The sequence below is a fragment of the Limulus polyphemus genome, unplaced genomic scaffold (genome assembly GCF_000517525.1).
Source record: "Limulus polyphemus unplaced genomic scaffold, Limulus_polyphemus-2.1.2 Scaffold3868, whole genome shotgun sequence".
Classification (NCBI taxonomy): Eukaryota; Metazoa; Arthropoda; class Merostomata; order Xiphosura; family Limulidae; genus Limulus; species Limulus polyphemus.
In genome coordinates, this window is record NW_013669478.1 from 32,812 (window position 1) to 52,620 (window position 19,809).

The following is a 19,809-nucleotide window of genomic DNA, read 5'->3' on the forward strand; positions in this document are numbered from 1 at the left end:
ACAAAAATACAAACTGAAGAAAAGGGAAGAACATGGATGTCAAACGAACGTGCACCCTCATTCATCCTGATTTTTTTAGTCTCAAAATTATGTGTTGTGTTATGACATTTTGAGATTCAGCATACAGGAATTACTGTAGAACATGTAAAAATTTCAAGACAATAAAACACCCATACGCTTGTATTATATGAACATTTTATGTAGTTCCTTCAACAGCATCAAAACACTAAATTAATTATTACTTTTTTGTTTTAATATAACTACACTTTCAAGGGATTTTCAGTGTAATTTTTATTGAAATATTGAATACATTAGAAGTGGCACAAGAATATATATATATATATACATCAGTAATATGTAGAATATATATTGCACTGGTTTTTCTAAAAAGTTGTCATTAAATTGCTATTAAGAAAATACTCCTTACCAATTCAAGGACCAATCAAATAGCCTCTTTTATAGTTATAATATATGAACAAAAGATACGATGATTGTAATAATAAAGTTTATTTAATCTGTTATATTTATCCAAAATGTGTATGCCCATAGGTTTATAGCACAAAGTATAAATATTTTAAAGTGTAAATTATCATTCATTGAAGTGTAATAGACCTGTTTGGATAGCAAAATTCACATGATAAATATTATTATATCACAAAATGATTTAATTCCATGTGGTCTTTAACTCCATTTCAAGCACTTTTTCTATAATAACACACACACACACACAAAAAAATGATTTGAAACCTGAAATACGATTTTATTTTTTCCAGAAGTAAATTAAAATTGTACTATTATTAAGAAATAATATAAGAGGAGTGAATAAGAAAACGTTAATTTTTAATGTAAGCCTTTCTAAAAATTTAAAATTATAATAGAGAAAAATAAATTTCATCTTGCCATGATCATTCTTCCCTTGGTGTTATCGTTCAACATTCTGTGGCATCAGCAGAATGTTCATGAAACACTACGTAATAATTATGCAAATCTTCAGTAAAAACCAAATGCAAGACTAGGTTTCAGACAATTGTTGCAACTTTCTTCAAAATCACAAAACCGATATATTGACCAGAGGTTATAAGCATGTAAAAGTATCTTAATCAGTTTTTCAACAGATTTTTCTCAGGAAAACCAAATTCCTGATAATTATCAGTGAGGTTTATTTCTAGTTTTAAAATGCTTAATCAGTTAAATTCATGAAAGTTGTTTTGTTCAAGTGTGGACACCATTTATAATGCAATAAGTCACCTAACATGCAATACCAACTTCTATTGAGTAAAATATAATAGAAAACTTCTCTTTCATCTTATTTTATAATGCAAAGTACTTGTTTATTCATAAAACAAAAATATCAGGCATCTAAAACTACTGACCCCTGAATAAATACATCTCCATGACAATTTCTCCACACAGTTACACATCTTATTACAAATATCAATGAAAAGTTTAACTAGTCATTCTTCCTCATTCTTGAATATAAGCTAATAATTCTCTATTTTAGAATTCCAAATAATTAAAATTTTTTATTACTATCTAATATAATAGACAAAAATATATTAATACGAATCATACTTTCCACCAAAATAAAACAAGTTAAATTGTGAGATTCTGGCTATGGCCGAATGAATTTCAGCAATAACACACAAAAATTTCAAACACCAAAATAACCATTTAAATATATAGAATATACCGTGTTAATGGACTGAGTAACTCAACTGATTATGACAAGTTGTGGATACAGTTAATGCACTATGCTTACACTTAAGTTTTTAGTTCAAAAAGCTATAGATTCTTAATTGTTTTGGAAACAGTAACTTTGTAAAACTCTTACATAATTTTCTAAAACTAAAGTAAATATCATTTAAAGCTAATACAGACATGAGATTCCCATCAATATTATCTTTTATTTAATTAAATAAAATTATGAACAGTTTTACCTTTTCTTTGATTCTTTATAATCATATAATGGTTATCCACTATACATAACTCATCAAGAATAATGTGTTTTTTCTCTTTCCTACAAGTTTGGGAAAATATTTTACAGGAGAACAGTTACTATATTTTCAACAATAAGTCTAGGCAACTTTACTTTTAAACACCTAACATTCAATACGCATCAACTCCTTCATCTTAAAGTTTTTTTACTGCTTAAAAGAAAGGTTTAGCTACATGCAATTTCTACAATGAAAATGGCACATTTTGAATTAACTCTCTAGTAAACACAACAAAAACTTTTTATAAAATCTTACTAAAAATATCCTCGTCTTAGCTTTTATTTCTAATAACTCAACGGCTTCTCTTTCAACTTTACCTCTGATAAATGTTGTGTAAGCAAAAACTCCAAGCTCTTGACCCCTGATATAAACATGTGTGGAAGAACTGACACCAATATTTTAGTTACCAGAAATTAATTATTAGATTCTATCAAACTAGTACTAGCTTTCTTAAGAATCTTCCTGATGCACATACAATACCTACTTACATGTAATGTCCTTCAGTTTTCAATATTTAACTATCTTAAATAATGAATAAATTCTTTATCACAATATCTGACTGCATGTACACTGTAAATTCCTTTGGGTGGTGTTTAAAAACTGGTTCAGTGTATGAGACAATTATTATTTTTAAAGTAATATTCACTACTAAAGTTATCACAATAACTTGCTTAGAAAATTTAATGAAAACTCACTTTTCCCTCATTCTTCTGGATCATACATACATATATATATATATATATATTGAAAAAGAATGCTGTATGCAAAATATTTATTTAAATGAATTGGTGTCATAGCTTTGTAAGTGACACTGTATAGATCAGCTGGTAAAAAAATGAAAATATACAATGGTTATTCCTACATAATACAAAATCTTGATGCTAAACCTTATATATATCCTCCATTGCCAATCTCAACTCAGCCTCAATGAACCTAACTTTGTATAAAAAGTAAAATAAAAGCCATTTATAGTGATTCCATATTTCCAAAATTTAGCCATTCATAGATCAGCTGCAATTATATTATTAAAAATCCCACTTTCAATTTTAGATGACAATATGCCTTTGGTGTTATGCAGATCTGCATTCATAAGCTTTTTTTCTTTTTCTTATGTGATACAAACAGAAGTACTCTGTATAGTATACTCACCTAAAAAACTAAAACAAACCTTTGTAAACATAAATGCTATTTGTGACACTCATAAAACCATACAATACATAATGGTGAAAAACACTGTACTGATGATAATTCTAAAAACAAATGTGCACATGTTAGTGTTTTCCCTGTATATGACGCATACACAATTGAGAAGATGTTTGAACATCCCTGAATTTGTTCATTTAAGACTTCTGGCATGGTTCTTACTGAGCTTTAGTTGCCTGGGTATAAAACAGTGTTTTACTTTGCATCGATCAGAAGACCAAGACAAGTATAAACAAACAAAAATATGTTCCGATAAAAACCCTTTCTTTACTGGTGGAACATTAAAGTGTCTCATTTGATATACTTATTATATACATAGTTGTGATATAAACAACAATTTTTTTTTTCTGATGGGACATCTCAGACTTATTACTTAAAATGTGCTGCCAACCAACTAAAAAAAAATCGGAATGTCAGCTTAAGCTGATGTTAGATTATGCAATTGTGGAGCACAATGGCTAGTTATTTCAATTTATGAACAGCTTTTGTGTTGCAGCAGTGTCAGAAATTGTTTTTTCTATGGAATATAGTCATGGTGTATTAATGGTATTGGAGATTTTAATGTGAACATAAAAAAATAGTACATGTAAAAATGCTGCAAGTATGAAAGCACACTTACAGCAATAACAAACACCTAGTCCCATTTAAACATTGGAGATTGCTTTTAAAACTAAGTTGTTTATTTACACATTTGTTGATCACAAACATGTAATGTTTTTTTTATATAAATTGTTTTTATTCTTGTTCTTTTTCAGTAAATAAAGGGTTAAAGCAAATTCGACTTGAGTATTATCAACAGTTTATCCAAATAGTAAGATTTAGGTCTTTCTGTAATGCATTTTTCTTTTAGAGAAGCATCAACTAGCACAGAATTTTGCACTCCATAGATACAATATGAACATGCATGTCAACTTCTGTTCTACTACTTACTTAAAAAACGTCAAGAAGCATATACTATTACACACAAAATATGAATTTCTAAAGCTATAAACCTGCATAAATGAACTTACAAATATCATAATAGCATTGAAAGTATAACTGCATTAAAACCCACAAGTTTGTGAGAAAAAGGATTCTGTATATAAACAAAAACTAAATACAACAACTTTATTAAGAAGGCAGAGATTTTCTAGTTAAAAATATCAATTCCATATTAATGAAAGAAAACACAAGTAAAAATAAAAACAAAACAAAGAATCTAAATTTACAAACCACTATTTTATAGCTACAAGTGGAATATTCATCCTCTTTATGGAACCAAACTGCATCCTTCTATTTTTTCTTAAGAAAACTACAATAGTACATATCATAACCAGATATACAAGGTCATATATAAATTGTTCATGATTTATCTAGCACTTATCCATGCACAGTGCTTTGAAAACAATTATAAACTTAATGTTCCCATACACGTTTAATAAAATCTACTTATCTTAGAACCACTAGAAAAAAAAAAGATTAAAAACTCAGTTGTATACTAAATTCTTAGTTTCCTATAACTGTGGAGAGAATGGAATCCTTCTACTAATAGTATGCTCATCAGATAATAATAATAGTATACCCATCAAATAATAATAATGGAATCCTTCTATTAATAGTATGCTTATCAGATAATAATATAATCCTTCTAATATCCATTTTTTCAGTACCTCTATTAAGGTTCAAGTTCAGCAAGCAAGCAAGTTGCTTATACAAAATCTCAATTTAAATAAACACTCAGATTTATGATGAAACCATCCTAAATAAACAGTTTTTTCTTTTGTAAAATACTTTACGTTTGTTTCGAAAACACATTAAACTTGAACTGCATGAAAGTTTGACATAAATTATGTAAATATCACAGCTGAAATAGAATATCATTAGAAATAGTGTGTAAAGAAAATAAAACATAAATTAAAACATTACAGACTATCAACATTTTGGTACAATTAAAACTTATTTGATGACCATGATTCTTAATTACTGAAAATTTTGTTACAACATTTATCATAAAGAAAATTATACAAGTTGTGTGAACAAAAAATGTGCTAAAATGTTAAACAGTATATGAATTTGCAATGTTTAGGCCTTTAACTATAGCTTCTTACATGGTTTGAAAAAAAAAAGAAACGAGAATCAATCTAGGTATATGCGAAGAGACTGAAATACAGTTTAATTCCATCAGTACAGATAGATATACAAACTAGAAAAAAAATATTTTTTTAGTATGTATTTTTAACTATAAACATCTGTATATTAAAAAGGCATAACTTATGCAATCTTTCAACAATCAATATGTATCTGTAACTATTACTAGTGCATCATATTCATTAGCTTCAAAATATATATATTTTTTAAGTATCAAAGGATTCTCTTCATAATATCCTTTGCCTTATCACAAGCTTTGGTAAATTTAAAGAAAGTAATTGGGTATTAAAAGTAAGACATGCATGCGAAGGGAGATTTCATTGCTAAGTTTACCAAGTATCAACGATTTAAATATTAAGTTTCATGTTATTTTTATTACCTATCTTGGAACCTCTATAAGAAAGTAGAATTGAAATTGTTTCATGGTTAGACTATACAATCACCTAAATCTAATTACTTACCATTAAGTAACTACACTTGTAATTACTAAGTAATTCAATAATTTTGTGACACATACGACATATAACAATAATTACACTATAACTGAAATTTATAACTTGAACTTGCAGCTTCTCTAAAAGAACTGAGTACTAGCTTGTCTATTTGTAGCAATTACAGTTTTAGCATGAGAATAATGGTATGGCAATTTACACGTAATAAATATAATTATCCAAACCATTAAAATATTATAATTACCTGGAGTGTAAGTCGTTTTTTTTTATAACTTTATTATCAGTTGGTAAACCACAAACAGATTTGCTTCTATCCATAAAAATAATAGCTAATAAATTTAATCTGAGAAATTATAAAATTATTATAGGTTTTCTTAATATTTTAACCAACAAATAAATAATTCTAATTAGACTACCTAAGGTACAGAATTTGGTTTTTATTAAATCTAAGCCTACCAACAATCAATCACAGTTAAACATTACAGATGTCATTGTTTCAAGATTATGATTATCTGATTTTCAATGTCTGAGATGTTAAAGCAACGTTTTTTTTGATAAAATTCCTGGAAAACATACTAATTTAGAGTAACATAAAATAAACATTTAAATAAGTAAAAACAAACCCATTTAGACTAACATGAAATAAACATTCAATTAAGAAACAACCATTTCTTTTTCTCAGGTCTGCAAGTATTTGAGATGAAAAAAAATTAGAATTCTTACTTAAACTAGTGCCAAAACCCCAATTATGCATTCCTCTTATAAATATATTATAATTGAGCATTCTCAGTAATTTCATACATAATACATTGCTACAAGTGTTTTGAAAACTTCAAATATAAAAAATACTTAAAATATATATTCTACAGCAATGGTTCTCAAACTGTCACAGTGAGCCTCCATAAGCTAAGAAAAACACAAAAAATAAATGTGCCACCCCTTAGTTTACAATTTGAGATTGTGCAGTAAAAGCCATACAGCACTAGTCTCGTGTAAATGACTGCTAAGGAATACCACCTGACAACACAAACAAAACTGTCTCCCAGGTTGTACTTCCAAACTACCCTAGAGAGGCACAACCTACAGTTTGAGAACTGCTGTTCTAGAATAATTCAATCCAAAGTATTTTAAAATATCTATAAAAACGTATATTCAATGAAAAATAACGACTTTATTCTTCCAAAACCAAAAAATTCCAAGTAAAAAATATCCTTTCAATTTGTTAAACATTTCAGTTTGTGCCATTTTCAGGAATACACCATTCATACAACTACTACCACCATCGTTCTTCACGGTAAATTTCTAATTCCATTGTGCACATGCATACATGACAGAGTCCCTGATTAACTTTGAGAAATAAAAGTAAGAGAGAAATTTTACAAATATATTTTCTTTATTGTTAAAGTCAATAATCTCAAATGATACCTCAATAAGAACTTTTAAGTTCTTATATTTCAAAATCTGCTTCTACACAACCTACTTTGTTCAACAGCTCTTTGACAGAGTTGTCTGGATCATGTTTTTACTACTATTTACACTACGGTTAAGTATGTCAATTTTCTATTTAATGAAAACAAAACGTGATTTTACAATAAAACACAAAACTTGTATATAGATATAACATAGGGTACTTGTCAAAAAATATAAGAAAAGCAACGTGAAAATTGTTTCAAGAAAAGAAGCTATAAAAAAAAAGTGAGATGACATCCCTGGAATAAGCCTATGTTCTTTACAACCTAATGACCTTTTCACAGAAACTTCTAACATAAATGTTAGAACTGTGTTTGTGAAGGTATGACTAGAGCTAATTGGTCCCAACATAAAATTATAGTGCAAGTAAGAAGTACATATTTATAGATCTTTTATTATTGAGACCTCAAGTGAAACTTAGCATGTTAAGGTTAAGTGTTGAAAATAAGAAAAGTAAGGTTTACAAAAGTTTTTTAGCTTTTTAAGACACACTTTTTAGAACTTTAAAAATTAATTACCTTAGAAAGTAATTTGTGCCTATATCTTTTCACTGATGCAACTGAAAATCCTAACATACAACACAAAAGATATGACAATTCACTGGAAAATGTATGCATATAATTTTTAATTATTGTTTGAATAGTCAGCAAGTGAAACAACAAATTAAAATTAATTTTTCACTAAAGCATCTGAAAATCCTTAATCAATTAAAATAAAAGCACGATGACATTAATTCATCGTAAAACTGAATTGCACACTTACAGGAACACAACACTTCAAATTTCTTGAAGTAAAAGAAAGATGCTACAAGTTAAGTTTCACCAGGAGTATCTGCAAGCCTGCATAATTTTTGTAATTTGAGACTCTATAACTATTGATAAAAGGTGACAACGACTTAGTGTTTGTTTAACAAGAATGATGTCTAATATTTTATAAAACATTTAAAGTAATGATTACAGTTACAATTTTAAATGCCATGAACTTATGAAAGAAAAATAATAAAAAACATATTAAAATTAAAAGTTATTGTGGATTTCAATCCACTCAATATTAAACTACTTAGATAATTTTTCCACAAAATCAAAGTAATTGAAAAAACATCTTTTCACTTAAGATACATTCAGATTACATAATTATTGTGTAAGTGTATGAGACTTAATGTTTCAACACCAAAATTATATCTATGTTTAATGCAACTACTTAAAATGTTGATTAATCTACTGAATTTTAAATGAATAATCCATATATAGATCTATGTATACAAGTTGTGCACAGTTAAAGCAACAAGTAATCTATTAAAGCTATGAAAAAATAACTATGCAGCTCAACACAATATACTCTAGTAGACACATCAACTTGTAAGGCACACATTTCTTTTTACAAAAGGCTGAACATAAAACAACTGAAAACTGAAGCTACTAAGCATCTGAGGAATGTCCATTTCTAGAAGAATCAGTCGTGGTGAAAGAATCTGGACGACAGTGGCGACAACGATGGAATCCGTTAGGAGAATGCTTTAAAAGCTCCTCTATGTGTTTCACTATCAAATCAATAGCAACTGAAAGGTTCAGAAAAAATGATAATAATAAAACTTCTATTTCAACTCAAAAGCTGTCATAATTGCATATGTATCACTTTAAGCATCCAGTTGCTGAAGAAGAGTCAAAATCTGTCGTATATGGAAATAAAAACAGCAGAACACGAGCTACAATTTTTTAAACAATGTCTATATCTGATTCTGAACTAAGTCACATGAAGTTTTAAAAATTTCTTTTATATGACTTTTGCATTACATTAGTTCTTTACATATATGAATAAAATTTTAATGTCTTACAGCATACAAGGAAAGCCTGAAATAAAAACCTGTTGACATACTTACCAAATGTGAACATTTCTTACCTTCATTGTCTGCACCTCGAGGAATGACAATATCAGCATATTTCTTTGTCTAGTGAGATAAAAGAATTGCAAGATGGATATTGTGACACTCTTTATAATTTAAAAGATATTGTAAAAGCTTGTACTTATAAAGATTTACAAGTAGAGCATATAGCTGTGAGGTCCCCCATCTCACAAAAGTTACAAATCTATCAAAATTAAATTCATTTTCTTCATGAGGGCTTATTTATTTATAGACTTATTAAATTCTGTTAACTATAACTCCATATAACATTATGTCTTTATTCTTTTATTTTATTATATACAATTTATATTCAATTTCCTTAACTAAAATGGAAAACCTCCAATCATATGCTACCAAACATATTCTTCCAATACAAAGCAATTACTGAAACCCATTTTCAATTATCCTTAACCATCACAAAATTCAAGCATCCAATATCATGTTATAACTATTTAAAATTTTTTACAGCTTGATAATGTCAATTTCATAAGTCTGTGAGTGTAACAAAATGTGTGTGTATACAAGCTATATACAGTTTAAGCAACAAGTATTCTATTAAAGCTATGAAAAAATAACTATGCAGCTCAACACAGTATACTCTAGTGGACACATCAAACGATCTAGTAAAAGCATGTACTTTAAGTTTTACAAGTACAGCATATAGCTTCGAGGTCCCCATGTCACAAAAGTTAGACTTATCAAAATTAAATTCATTCAACTAAAAAGCTGTCACAACAATTGTATATGCAGCACTTTAAGCATCCAGTTGCTGAAATCTGTCGTATAGGAAGTAAAAACGGCAGAACACAAGCTACAAATTTTTAAAAACATACAAAAATAAAAAGACATTGTAGATTTCAATCCACTCAATATTAAAACCACTTAGATAATTTTTCTAGATCTCTTTTTTTTTTCCCACGTGTATGAGACTCAATGTTTCAACACCAAAACTATATCTGTGTTTAATGGAACTACTAGGCTTGAACTTCGAATAAGATGAGATCCATTCTTGGCTGAATTGTTGTCACACCAACTAAAGAGATCCCATTTACCACGTTATATTAGTGAGTAAATTGAAACTGTTTGCCTTATCATATGTACCATTTTAAGACTTGTCTTATTTTTATATGTGGTTGTGGGGGAGCACAACAGAAAACATGTCTAGAAGGGGAGGAGGGGTACCATGAAAATATTTTGTAAATCACTAGTCTTAAGATGAGATTAAAAAAACCTGCCAAGTAATTTTGAAGGAAGCTTTTAGAGCATTAGCTTTTTTTAAGTAAGTCCAATTTTTTAGTTCATAGCAACATACTGGGCAAAGCCAAAGGTACATGCTCTTCATATGCATTAACTGTATGGAATAGCCTTATTATTTATACAAGGTTTAAAATGTGTCCTTGTGAATTGTATGAAGTGCACAAGCCAGTCACAAATGCTGCATACAAAATATGAAGCTGGGAAAAAAATCACTTACAGGTAAACAAAACTCCTCAAAGGCGGGTTTTACAAACATCGTATACTGCTGTAGAACTTGTTCCAGTTCTCTGCCCCTTTCTGTGGTATCACGCAAAACTAAATTCATAAAAATTGAGACAACTGTTTAACATTATCTATTAAAAAGAAAAGGTAAAACTAGTCAATAAATGATCAAAGATGACAGTGAATAAGAATACAATATTCTATATAAATACTTTATTATACAATCACTACATAACATACATTATGAATCTATTTTGAATATTTCCAACTAAATTTATCAGTAACTTCAAGCACATTCCACCAGTTAGTGAGTCTAACATACTGGTTTGCAGGAAATATAACAACTGTGAGCTAACTAATTAACCTGTGATTCACATGAGCAAAACTGTTAGCTTGGTTATTAACCTACAAGTCATGTGATTAAAACCACAAGCCAGATGATTAACCTACAAGTCATGATTAAAACCATAAATCAGTTAATTAACTTGAAAGTGATTACATCTATAAACCAGGTGTAAATAGCTTAAACCTATGAGTCAAGTGGTAACATGTTAAAGTGTTTATTTGTCTAACAGTCTAATCTGCAAGTTAAGACATTATGCGACAAGTTTTCCAATTGTTCTGCAAGTCTAGTGACTATTCTGCAAGTTTTTAAGTACTTTTCTAGTATCTAATGAATAACTTTATATGTACTCAAAAACCTCACTAAAGAATCATGCATCCACAAAATTAATTCGATACTACATTTCAAGCTATTGCCAGGCACATGAAAATACAATAATTTAGTGGCAGCCAAGAAAGGAACAGAATAATACTTATGTTAATATTTTTCTCTACTGACTGCCTTTTTTTTTTTACAGCTTTAGTTACTCAGAACTAGTCACTAACAAATTGTTGCCCAACTACACCTTACGAAATGTTGCACATGGCTTGCTACAACAGTACAGCTTCTGATTACAAAGCACCTGTATGAAAACAGATAACCCTCTAATGTGTATAATGAGTAATAATAAAAGATGATGTTTTTATGTTCAAGTAACATCCAAACTAGAAAGTGTACAAAAAAGATATAAACTACAGGTTACAAATACTAGGAAATTTAAGGGTAAAATTGAAAACTTGATCAGTGTCTGTTATTGATACTTCCTTATAAGCTTAAAACTTCTTTGCAATAATGCATAAAACTGAGAACAAAGCAAAACAACAACACGTGTTTTTACACATGATCCATTATCTTCATTTTTACATTTAAATATTATCCAATCAATGCACTGACCTCTTCTTGATAACCTAGTATCAGAATCAGAGTCTACAAATAGTTTCATGTGGAATAAATCCCTCATTTCTTGGAAGTAAAAAATTAAAATTCCTTCAAAGAGCACCACATCAGCTGGATGGATGGTCAGCCACTCATCCTTTTTCCTGAAAGATAAGTTATCATTGAGATGATTAAAATTTTAACAATGATTTATCTTATTACATATTTTATGGAACAAGAACACAGATCAAACTGAATAATAAACCTCATGACATAACAATCTGACAACTGTAGTATTGAGCTATATCAACTCTCATCAACCCAGCTAGGTGAATAAAAATAAACCTCATGACATAACAATCTGACAACTGTAGTATTGAGCTTTATCAACTCTCATCAACCCAGCTATGTGAATAAAAATAAACCTCATGACATAACAATCTGACAACTGTAGTATTGAGCTATATCAACTCTCATCAACCCACCTAGGTGAATAAAAAATAAACCTCATGACATAACAATCTGACAACTGTTGTATTGAGCTATATCAACTCTCATCAGCCCAGCTAGGTGAATAAAAAATCATTTTATTCAAAGGAACTTCTCTTATTTTTAATTTTCAAATAGAGTATATATATATTACACAAATTCTAACTTTTAAATCCACACTTTCTTATCATTCATAATGAATTCACTTTTCCTTAGCATCATAGTCTAATGTTCAATGACCTTTTGCATCACATCAAATGTACATGAACAACAGAGTAAGGTAGTTGTACACTTTTTTTAATAGGGGCTGTTAACATTCACTCATCAAACTTCAAAGCATTATTACCTCTTCATACAGAAGGCAAATCTGTACATGCTTGAGTATGATAACCACAATAAGCATTTACTGCATCACTTTCCAAAATGAACAAGTTTTATTTTTATCAACTATCACGACATGCAGTAACTATTTTTATGTTTACGGTTGTTATAACCAATAAAGAAAAGAGCTAATCTTAGATAATTAAACCTAAGTTATGGACTCTAAGTATAAAAAAAAATAATAATAATAAAATAGTAAGGACACATGAATTCAGTGTTACTGGTTTTTAAACAGTAGTGCTTCTTATGTTACAAACACACTAACACTTATCAACTTTCATTCATCATTACCAGACAAGGCATCAGTTAAGGCAGAGCATGATCAAAGGTCAAGCTAGCACTGGGTAATTCTAGGAAGGCTGAGCATGTGGCCCTCTACAATAATCAAATTCATACTGCTAGTCAGATTAAGTATCCATGATAGTATGGACACTTTTTCATAATCCTGACAAAATCCTGTCTGCAAAATATACATATTATATGTCATATGTGAACTGTCAATGCCAAGTTATACTTTGGATTTAATCTCAAAAATCTTTACATAGCACTGACTACGTGTGTATAAATTCTAGACTGTAATATCAGATCTGTAAGAATAAAGAAATTGCAAATCAATTCAAAATCAGGTAGTGTCAGTTTAATTTATAACATACAAGTTGTGTGATGACAGAAACATCTTGCACTTACTTTTGATCACAGTTTTCCTGAGATGCAACACTTTACATAGCTGTTACACACACACAACAAGTTTTTTTAGGATAACTCAGAAATTAAACAGGTGATCACAATGTCTGATAATTAGGTGCAAGGACAGAAATATCAAGCAGGAAAGTATTTATTTCATAGAAAGAAACGGTATTATGACTAATCTATCTCACCTGGAATGAGAAACAAAATCATACAATGGTATGCTGACCACCTTCTCTTGGAGAATATCCTTCAGCACGCTAATAATAAGCTCATTGTCAAAAGCATCTATAAAATAAGAGTAAAATACATGAAAGATTAACTGAACAAAAACAACAACTCTTTCCTTAAACTTTTCATACATGTAAGAAATTTAAACTTCTACTAAGATCACTGGAAAAACTATAAAAAAAAAGGCTTACTTGTAATTTAATACAAAATGTTTAAAGATATAAACAGCCATTACAGCAATTCACAAATATATAATGACCCAAATCTAGGTTTAGAACTTCATAATTAAGATCTGTGGCTGCACGTTAGTTTAACTACCCATCTTGCAATTTAACAGAGTATATGAGCTTTGTGATTCCACACACACAGCAAGGCCAAAACAGCAAATAAACTGTTACTGGAAACAAGCATCTTTATTTTCAGAAGAAATTTGAAAAATTTACCTGGATGGTCAAAATTGTACATCCCTTTATAAGCTAAGGACTTTTCTTCTTCTGCAAGTTCTTTGTAGAAACTCTCCTGACTGACACTGATGACCTGCCTTTGTGAGTCTATTATTGAATCTTGGTCCAATTTCTCCACAATTTTTCTGCAAACCGTTGACTGCAGAAGCAACAAAACATTAAGTATTAAATCAGACTTGTATTCCTATATATTTTCAAAATATCATTAAATTTCCTTAACTTGTACAGAAGATTGAGTACAATATATTAAAATGATTTTGAATACACAAATCAGCAAGTCACATGACAACCACAACCAACATCAAGTTGCAGTGAACTGTCATGTATCAAAATTCCACTTTAAATTGTCTGGTATTTTGTAGGTAGTTCACTGTCAAAAAAAACTGATCACTTTTGGGAAGGATGTACAATAGTTCTTTCTGACACAAAATATTCATACACTGAAATCATAAACAGATTGGGGATTTAGAATTTCAGGGGGATATCCTTTGTACTTAATGGCATTGGAAAACAATGAAATATGGATCAACTTGAGGCACTAGAACCACCCAAAATGAGACCTGCAACAAGTTGTACCCCAGTCATAAAAAACAAAGAGTAGCATGATGTAACAGATAAGAATATAAGAATACAAAAAATGGTGACAACAAAAACACCACACAACATTATGAAGAAAGATCTCAGTCTGGTAATGATGCTAGCAGGGTATGGGTTCACCAAAATAAGGCTTTCAGTCATACCCCCACATTTGACCATCATATACCTCAAGATGCTGGAGAATGAAACAGATATTCATGCTATTCCATAAGAAAACATACTAGTAAAGTCACTAAATGCAGCATATGTTTATATCTAGATAATGGGACTGTTGAAACAGGTGTTTGAAAACTGTTGTCTTCATACACTGGATGAATTATGGAAAGCATCAGGGAACAATAGTGTGCTTTTAACATAACAGCTTTAAGACAGAGCCTTCTGCAACAGAACCTATAGTGTACTTAAAAGCTATTGTCAGGATGCATTGTTGTCAGAAAGAGCTTTAATGGACATGGCAACATGGACTGCTACAATGAAGTGAGGCTCCAAAAATGGTTTAATATAACATTCTCAACCACTGTATGACAATGTTTTAAACTTCACTAAGTTCCTTACTTTTTTCTTCAATTAACTTTAAATGAATGGGCTCAGGCTCAGTCCACTGGACCAATCCCATTTTCAAGAAGACATTGGGTCTAATTCTAAATTTACTATGTTTATTTATACAAAATGTGGCAAGCTTTTAAATATACAAGTCAGTTGTATGCAAAAAAAATCAGGTGAGTTACAAAGGTATTTGTACTCAAGATATGTCTATAAATTTACAATACCAGTCTGACTGAGACTCTGACTAGTCAGAGTGCAAAGTGATACTCACGTGAAGAAAGAAAACTTGTCCATCACACAATATATATATATATATTGCATCTGCATAACCTCTAGACCCTCTGTAATGTGTATCTACAGTTTTTCAGTATCCCTGTATATTGTGTCTGGTATTTACTCTCCACCCCAAACTGTCACTAAATCAGAAGTGAAGGTTAAAATGAACAGTTGAGAATTCTGAAATCAAATATATAATACCAAGTTAAACGGTGCTCTGTAAAATGATTGTGTCTTTTGAACTTTGACCCCAACCCATGCACATAGGATTAACAATCAATTTCTAGAAAATATTATTTCTTAACTCATCATTTTGTTTATGGCACTTCATTGTATATAACCTACTACAATGACTGTTAGGTTCACAAGAATATAGAATTCAAGTTTATTCCAGACAACAATAGCGAGCAAGATAATGAATCCATACCTATAAAAATGCTAATAAATATGGGTAGGCATGTTGAGATACCAAGTATTACAGAAATAAAACAAAATGGAGACTAGACAATGATGTATAGTGATCAGAAATATTTAAGTTACAATTTACCAATTAAAAAGAAAATTGGGTCTCCAAAAATAAATTAAATAATGAAAAATTTTAATAACATAAAATGGTCATTCATTTAAAATTTATTACTCCAGCACACACTTCACTTAACCTGTTCTTTGTTTAAGAAGGAGATATCCTTTGTACTTAATGGCATTGGAAAACAATGAAATATGGATCAACTTGGGACACTAGGACCACCCAAAATGAGACCTGGAACAAGCTGTACCCCAGTCATAAAACACAAAGAGTGGCATGATGTAACAGATATGAATACAAAGATGTAACTGCAAGATAACATATGAGTAAGTTTTTTTATTACTGAAGCAGTTTTGATTCTCTCTTTGATACTGATTATTGTTAATTGTGTAGGAACTTAGAAGGTTTTAAAGACAGATTCAAAATAGACTTGTAAACCCAAACAACCATTTTGTATAGTATTGGTTAGCTGATTTCTCAACCTGAGAGATTGTGCATTTCAAGCTTGAAATTCTAATTTCCTGAACCAAATTTGCATCTAAGGTGTACTTTTCATGCACAAAAATTATTGATCTTCTCAATTAATCTCACTCATCTTTAAACCAACCAGTGTAAATTGTACATACTGTCAATCCAGTACTGTTATTGGGAGCCAAGTTGTATTTCATCATGCATCACAAACATTAGCTCCATCCCAAGTCCAATCATGAAACAGTAGTGAATGAAAGACACAGATCCTGGGACAATTAAGCACCACCTACACCATTAATTAGCTAAAACACAGACCTCACTCATGATTGCAAGGACTTTGGATAAGTAATGTTGCTTCCAACTTGATTGTTGCTAATTAACAGCAGGGTTTTTGTATGCTGAAATATTTGTTGCTAATTAACAGTAGGGGTTTTGTGTGCTGAAATAACAAAACAATTTATTTTAATCCCCAGTTAAATGTCTGATTGTCTAAGAGTTTTTTAATGGGTAGAAGTGAACAGACAAATCTTAATAACAAGTAACATTATATTATTTCTTTAATTGCCTTGAAACAGGATAGTAAGTTTAACTGAAAAGCTGGATAAAATAATTCTCTCAGAAGACATAAATGAGTTAAAATGTGATATAGAATAACTGCTTTGCACTTTACCTAAAACAATGTGGAAAATGAAAATTCTGAACATAATGCAAAAATACACAATACTCAGTATGAATTCCCCAAACATGTGCCCTACATCAGTATGCTCACTCTTAGCCAAAGTCAAGATCTTATCTCCCTTATCAATTTTAACACCTATGAGTTGACTCTCAGCCAAGAAATCCTATTGAAAATCCTGACTGTATTAAATATAAAAATATAAAGTATTGTTAGTTGTACTTGTATAAATCACATCATATGTTCATAAAAGGAGTCTTTATTTTTACTGTCCTATATATGATAAACACTTCATGTTTCACACTTTAAAAGAAACTTGAAACAAATTTACACTGAAACTGACACGTGTGCTCCCTCCCTTTAAAATGATATTTAAAGTAAACATAACTTGAAACAGATGATAACATGGTCATGACATAAGTGTTAAGTGCTCATATGTTAACTATAAGTATATCACATATAGTAAATCTCGTGGCTTGTGTGCAATGAAACAGTATACTTAAAACTTCTTGATTGATAAAATTAGTTGAGGAGTATCATGGCTTCACATGACAAAACTTATAAGGCTGTTTGAAATGCACAAATTGAGCAGCTACTGTAAGTGAAAGTTAAAATCCTTCTCTTCATATAGAATACTTCCCACCACATCTAAACCTTTGCATGTGCTGATAACCATAACACAATTTTTTTACATTTCAACACCAAGGCCTAATTTAAAAATATTCTTTTTAAAACTTTTAATAGTAATGTAACCCCATCTTGTGAAATTTACTTTTAGACATAGAGGTATAAAATTGTGAATTAAATTTAAAAACAAGAAGAAAATAATTTTTTTTCATGGAGATAATTTCCTTCACCATAGCTAATATGTTATGAGCAAGAACAAATAAAAAAGAGCAACCAACTTCTTATAAGGAAATCATTTAGCTCTGAGATAAACTTTTCTCACATAAGCAAATTTAATAATTTTCAAAATACACAATTTTCTTTAAGTTTTGGTTTGAGAATTAGAGTTACTGTCAGAATAAGCTCTAAAGAAATATGATTTAACTGTAGAATTATGGAGATCCACTAAGTCCAGAATGTATATATATTTAAATGAATCAAATAATAAAAAGGGTGTTTTTGTTTGCATTTATAGATGAAAAAGAATATCATATTAAATAATCCTTTTACACTTTACAGTCAGCAACCACAATAGTTAACACATGTTGTAGTTTTACTTCTATTGCCAGCATATTTCATCCAGAGTATACACTACATACATGAAACATCTATACTACTAGAACTAGTACTGTGTACCCAAAACAGTAACATCCAGATGTTTGCAGAATGACCAAGCAGCTTGACAAGTTCCACACATTTTCTATCTTCTTCATAACATAAAATGGTTTAGAAATAAACATCTAACTGTGATTGCTAACACCTGCATGTACCTGTTATTAGGTAATGTTTATGAGCTCAGATTTCATTGTACATTACACCAAAATTTTTAAATCTCAAATTTATTTCCTATAAATTAATGATTAATGTTCATTCTTAAGTTACCTGATTTTAGCTTCCTTTTCTAATGATCTATTTTACAATAAGAAATTAAATAATTCACAAAAATACTTGAATGTCAATTAGAATTAACTTTTGATCAAAGCAATTTACTTACTTTGATCAAAACTTAAAAATCAACTCAGTAAGAAGTACAGATAATTTAATATACTTTTTATACATTCTTATAAAGATTAGAATGTATTGTTTCATCAGTTTGGTACATTTGCTGTTAATGAAACTTTCAGCAGATTTGTAAAACTACTTAGAAAGTGCGTCATCAAAAATGTAAGGATGATATGATGCTAGGTAAGTTTGATATTACTGAGAATGTTTCTTTAACTCATTAATGACTGAACAGTATCAATGAATGACAAGAGCTTGGAAATTATGCATAGAAAGGAATATAAATGCATGTATAAGTCATTACCGACATAAACTTAAAACTTTTGAATGTTTGTTTACGATTAAAAGAACTAAGAGTTGTGTTTTTTTTGTTGTTGTTTTTATCTAAGAGAAAAAGTTCTTATCTCTGCATTATACTGGTGAAACCTCATTTAATAGGACTTATAATAATAGGGCTAAAGTTAATTAAAGGAAGATAGTGCTGAGGGTACAAATAAATGTCACTATATGTAGAACAGTTACTAGATAAGAAATTTGGACTATTTTCTTGAAGCAAATTAAAACTAAAAGGAAGTTAATTCATATGTTTAAAACTGTTTGGAGCTCACTTAAAATACTTATGGAAGGTTGTTTGAGATATGCAATGAAAAAGTTGGAAGTGGGGACTTAAATATTAGTAGTGATAATTTTAAGTTTTGAAATTCCAGATTAAAATTAAGCCCAACACAAAATAACCTTTTTGTTTAAAAGTTTCAAACTTTCAGAATAGTAGTTATAATAAACTAGTGTGAGAAGTCAGTCTGAATTTGTTCAAATGCTTATATATTGACTGAAAGAACAATATATAGAAATCAAACTCCTATGGACTTACCTGCTTTTGTGTTCTTAAAAATTGCATCATTACAAATTAT

At 29.6% G+C, this 19,809-nt stretch overlaps 1 protein-coding gene across 1 annotated transcript in view; it reads right to left on the minus strand.

Annotated features, from left to right (window-relative positions):
- Positions 1–736: 736 nt before the first annotated feature.
- The window catches only part of LOC106470188 (uridine-cytidine kinase 2-B-like), a 29,157-nt gene continuing 10,084 nt past the window's right edge, over positions 737–19,809 (minus strand). The window contains exons 2-7 of the mRNA XM_013930726.2: positions 14,118–14,277; positions 13,635–13,731; positions 11,905–12,050; positions 10,624–10,721; positions 9,146–9,194; positions 737–8,804 (exon numbers count right to left, since the gene is read on the minus strand). Coding sequence (XP_013786180.1) covers positions 8,665–8,804; positions 9,146–9,194; positions 10,624–10,721; positions 11,905–12,050; positions 13,635–13,731; positions 14,118–14,277 — 690 coding nt within the window. The 3' untranslated portion in view covers positions 737–8,664. The remainder of the gene's footprint in view (positions 8,805–9,145; positions 9,195–10,623; positions 10,722–11,904; positions 12,051–13,634; positions 13,732–14,117; positions 14,278–19,809) is intronic.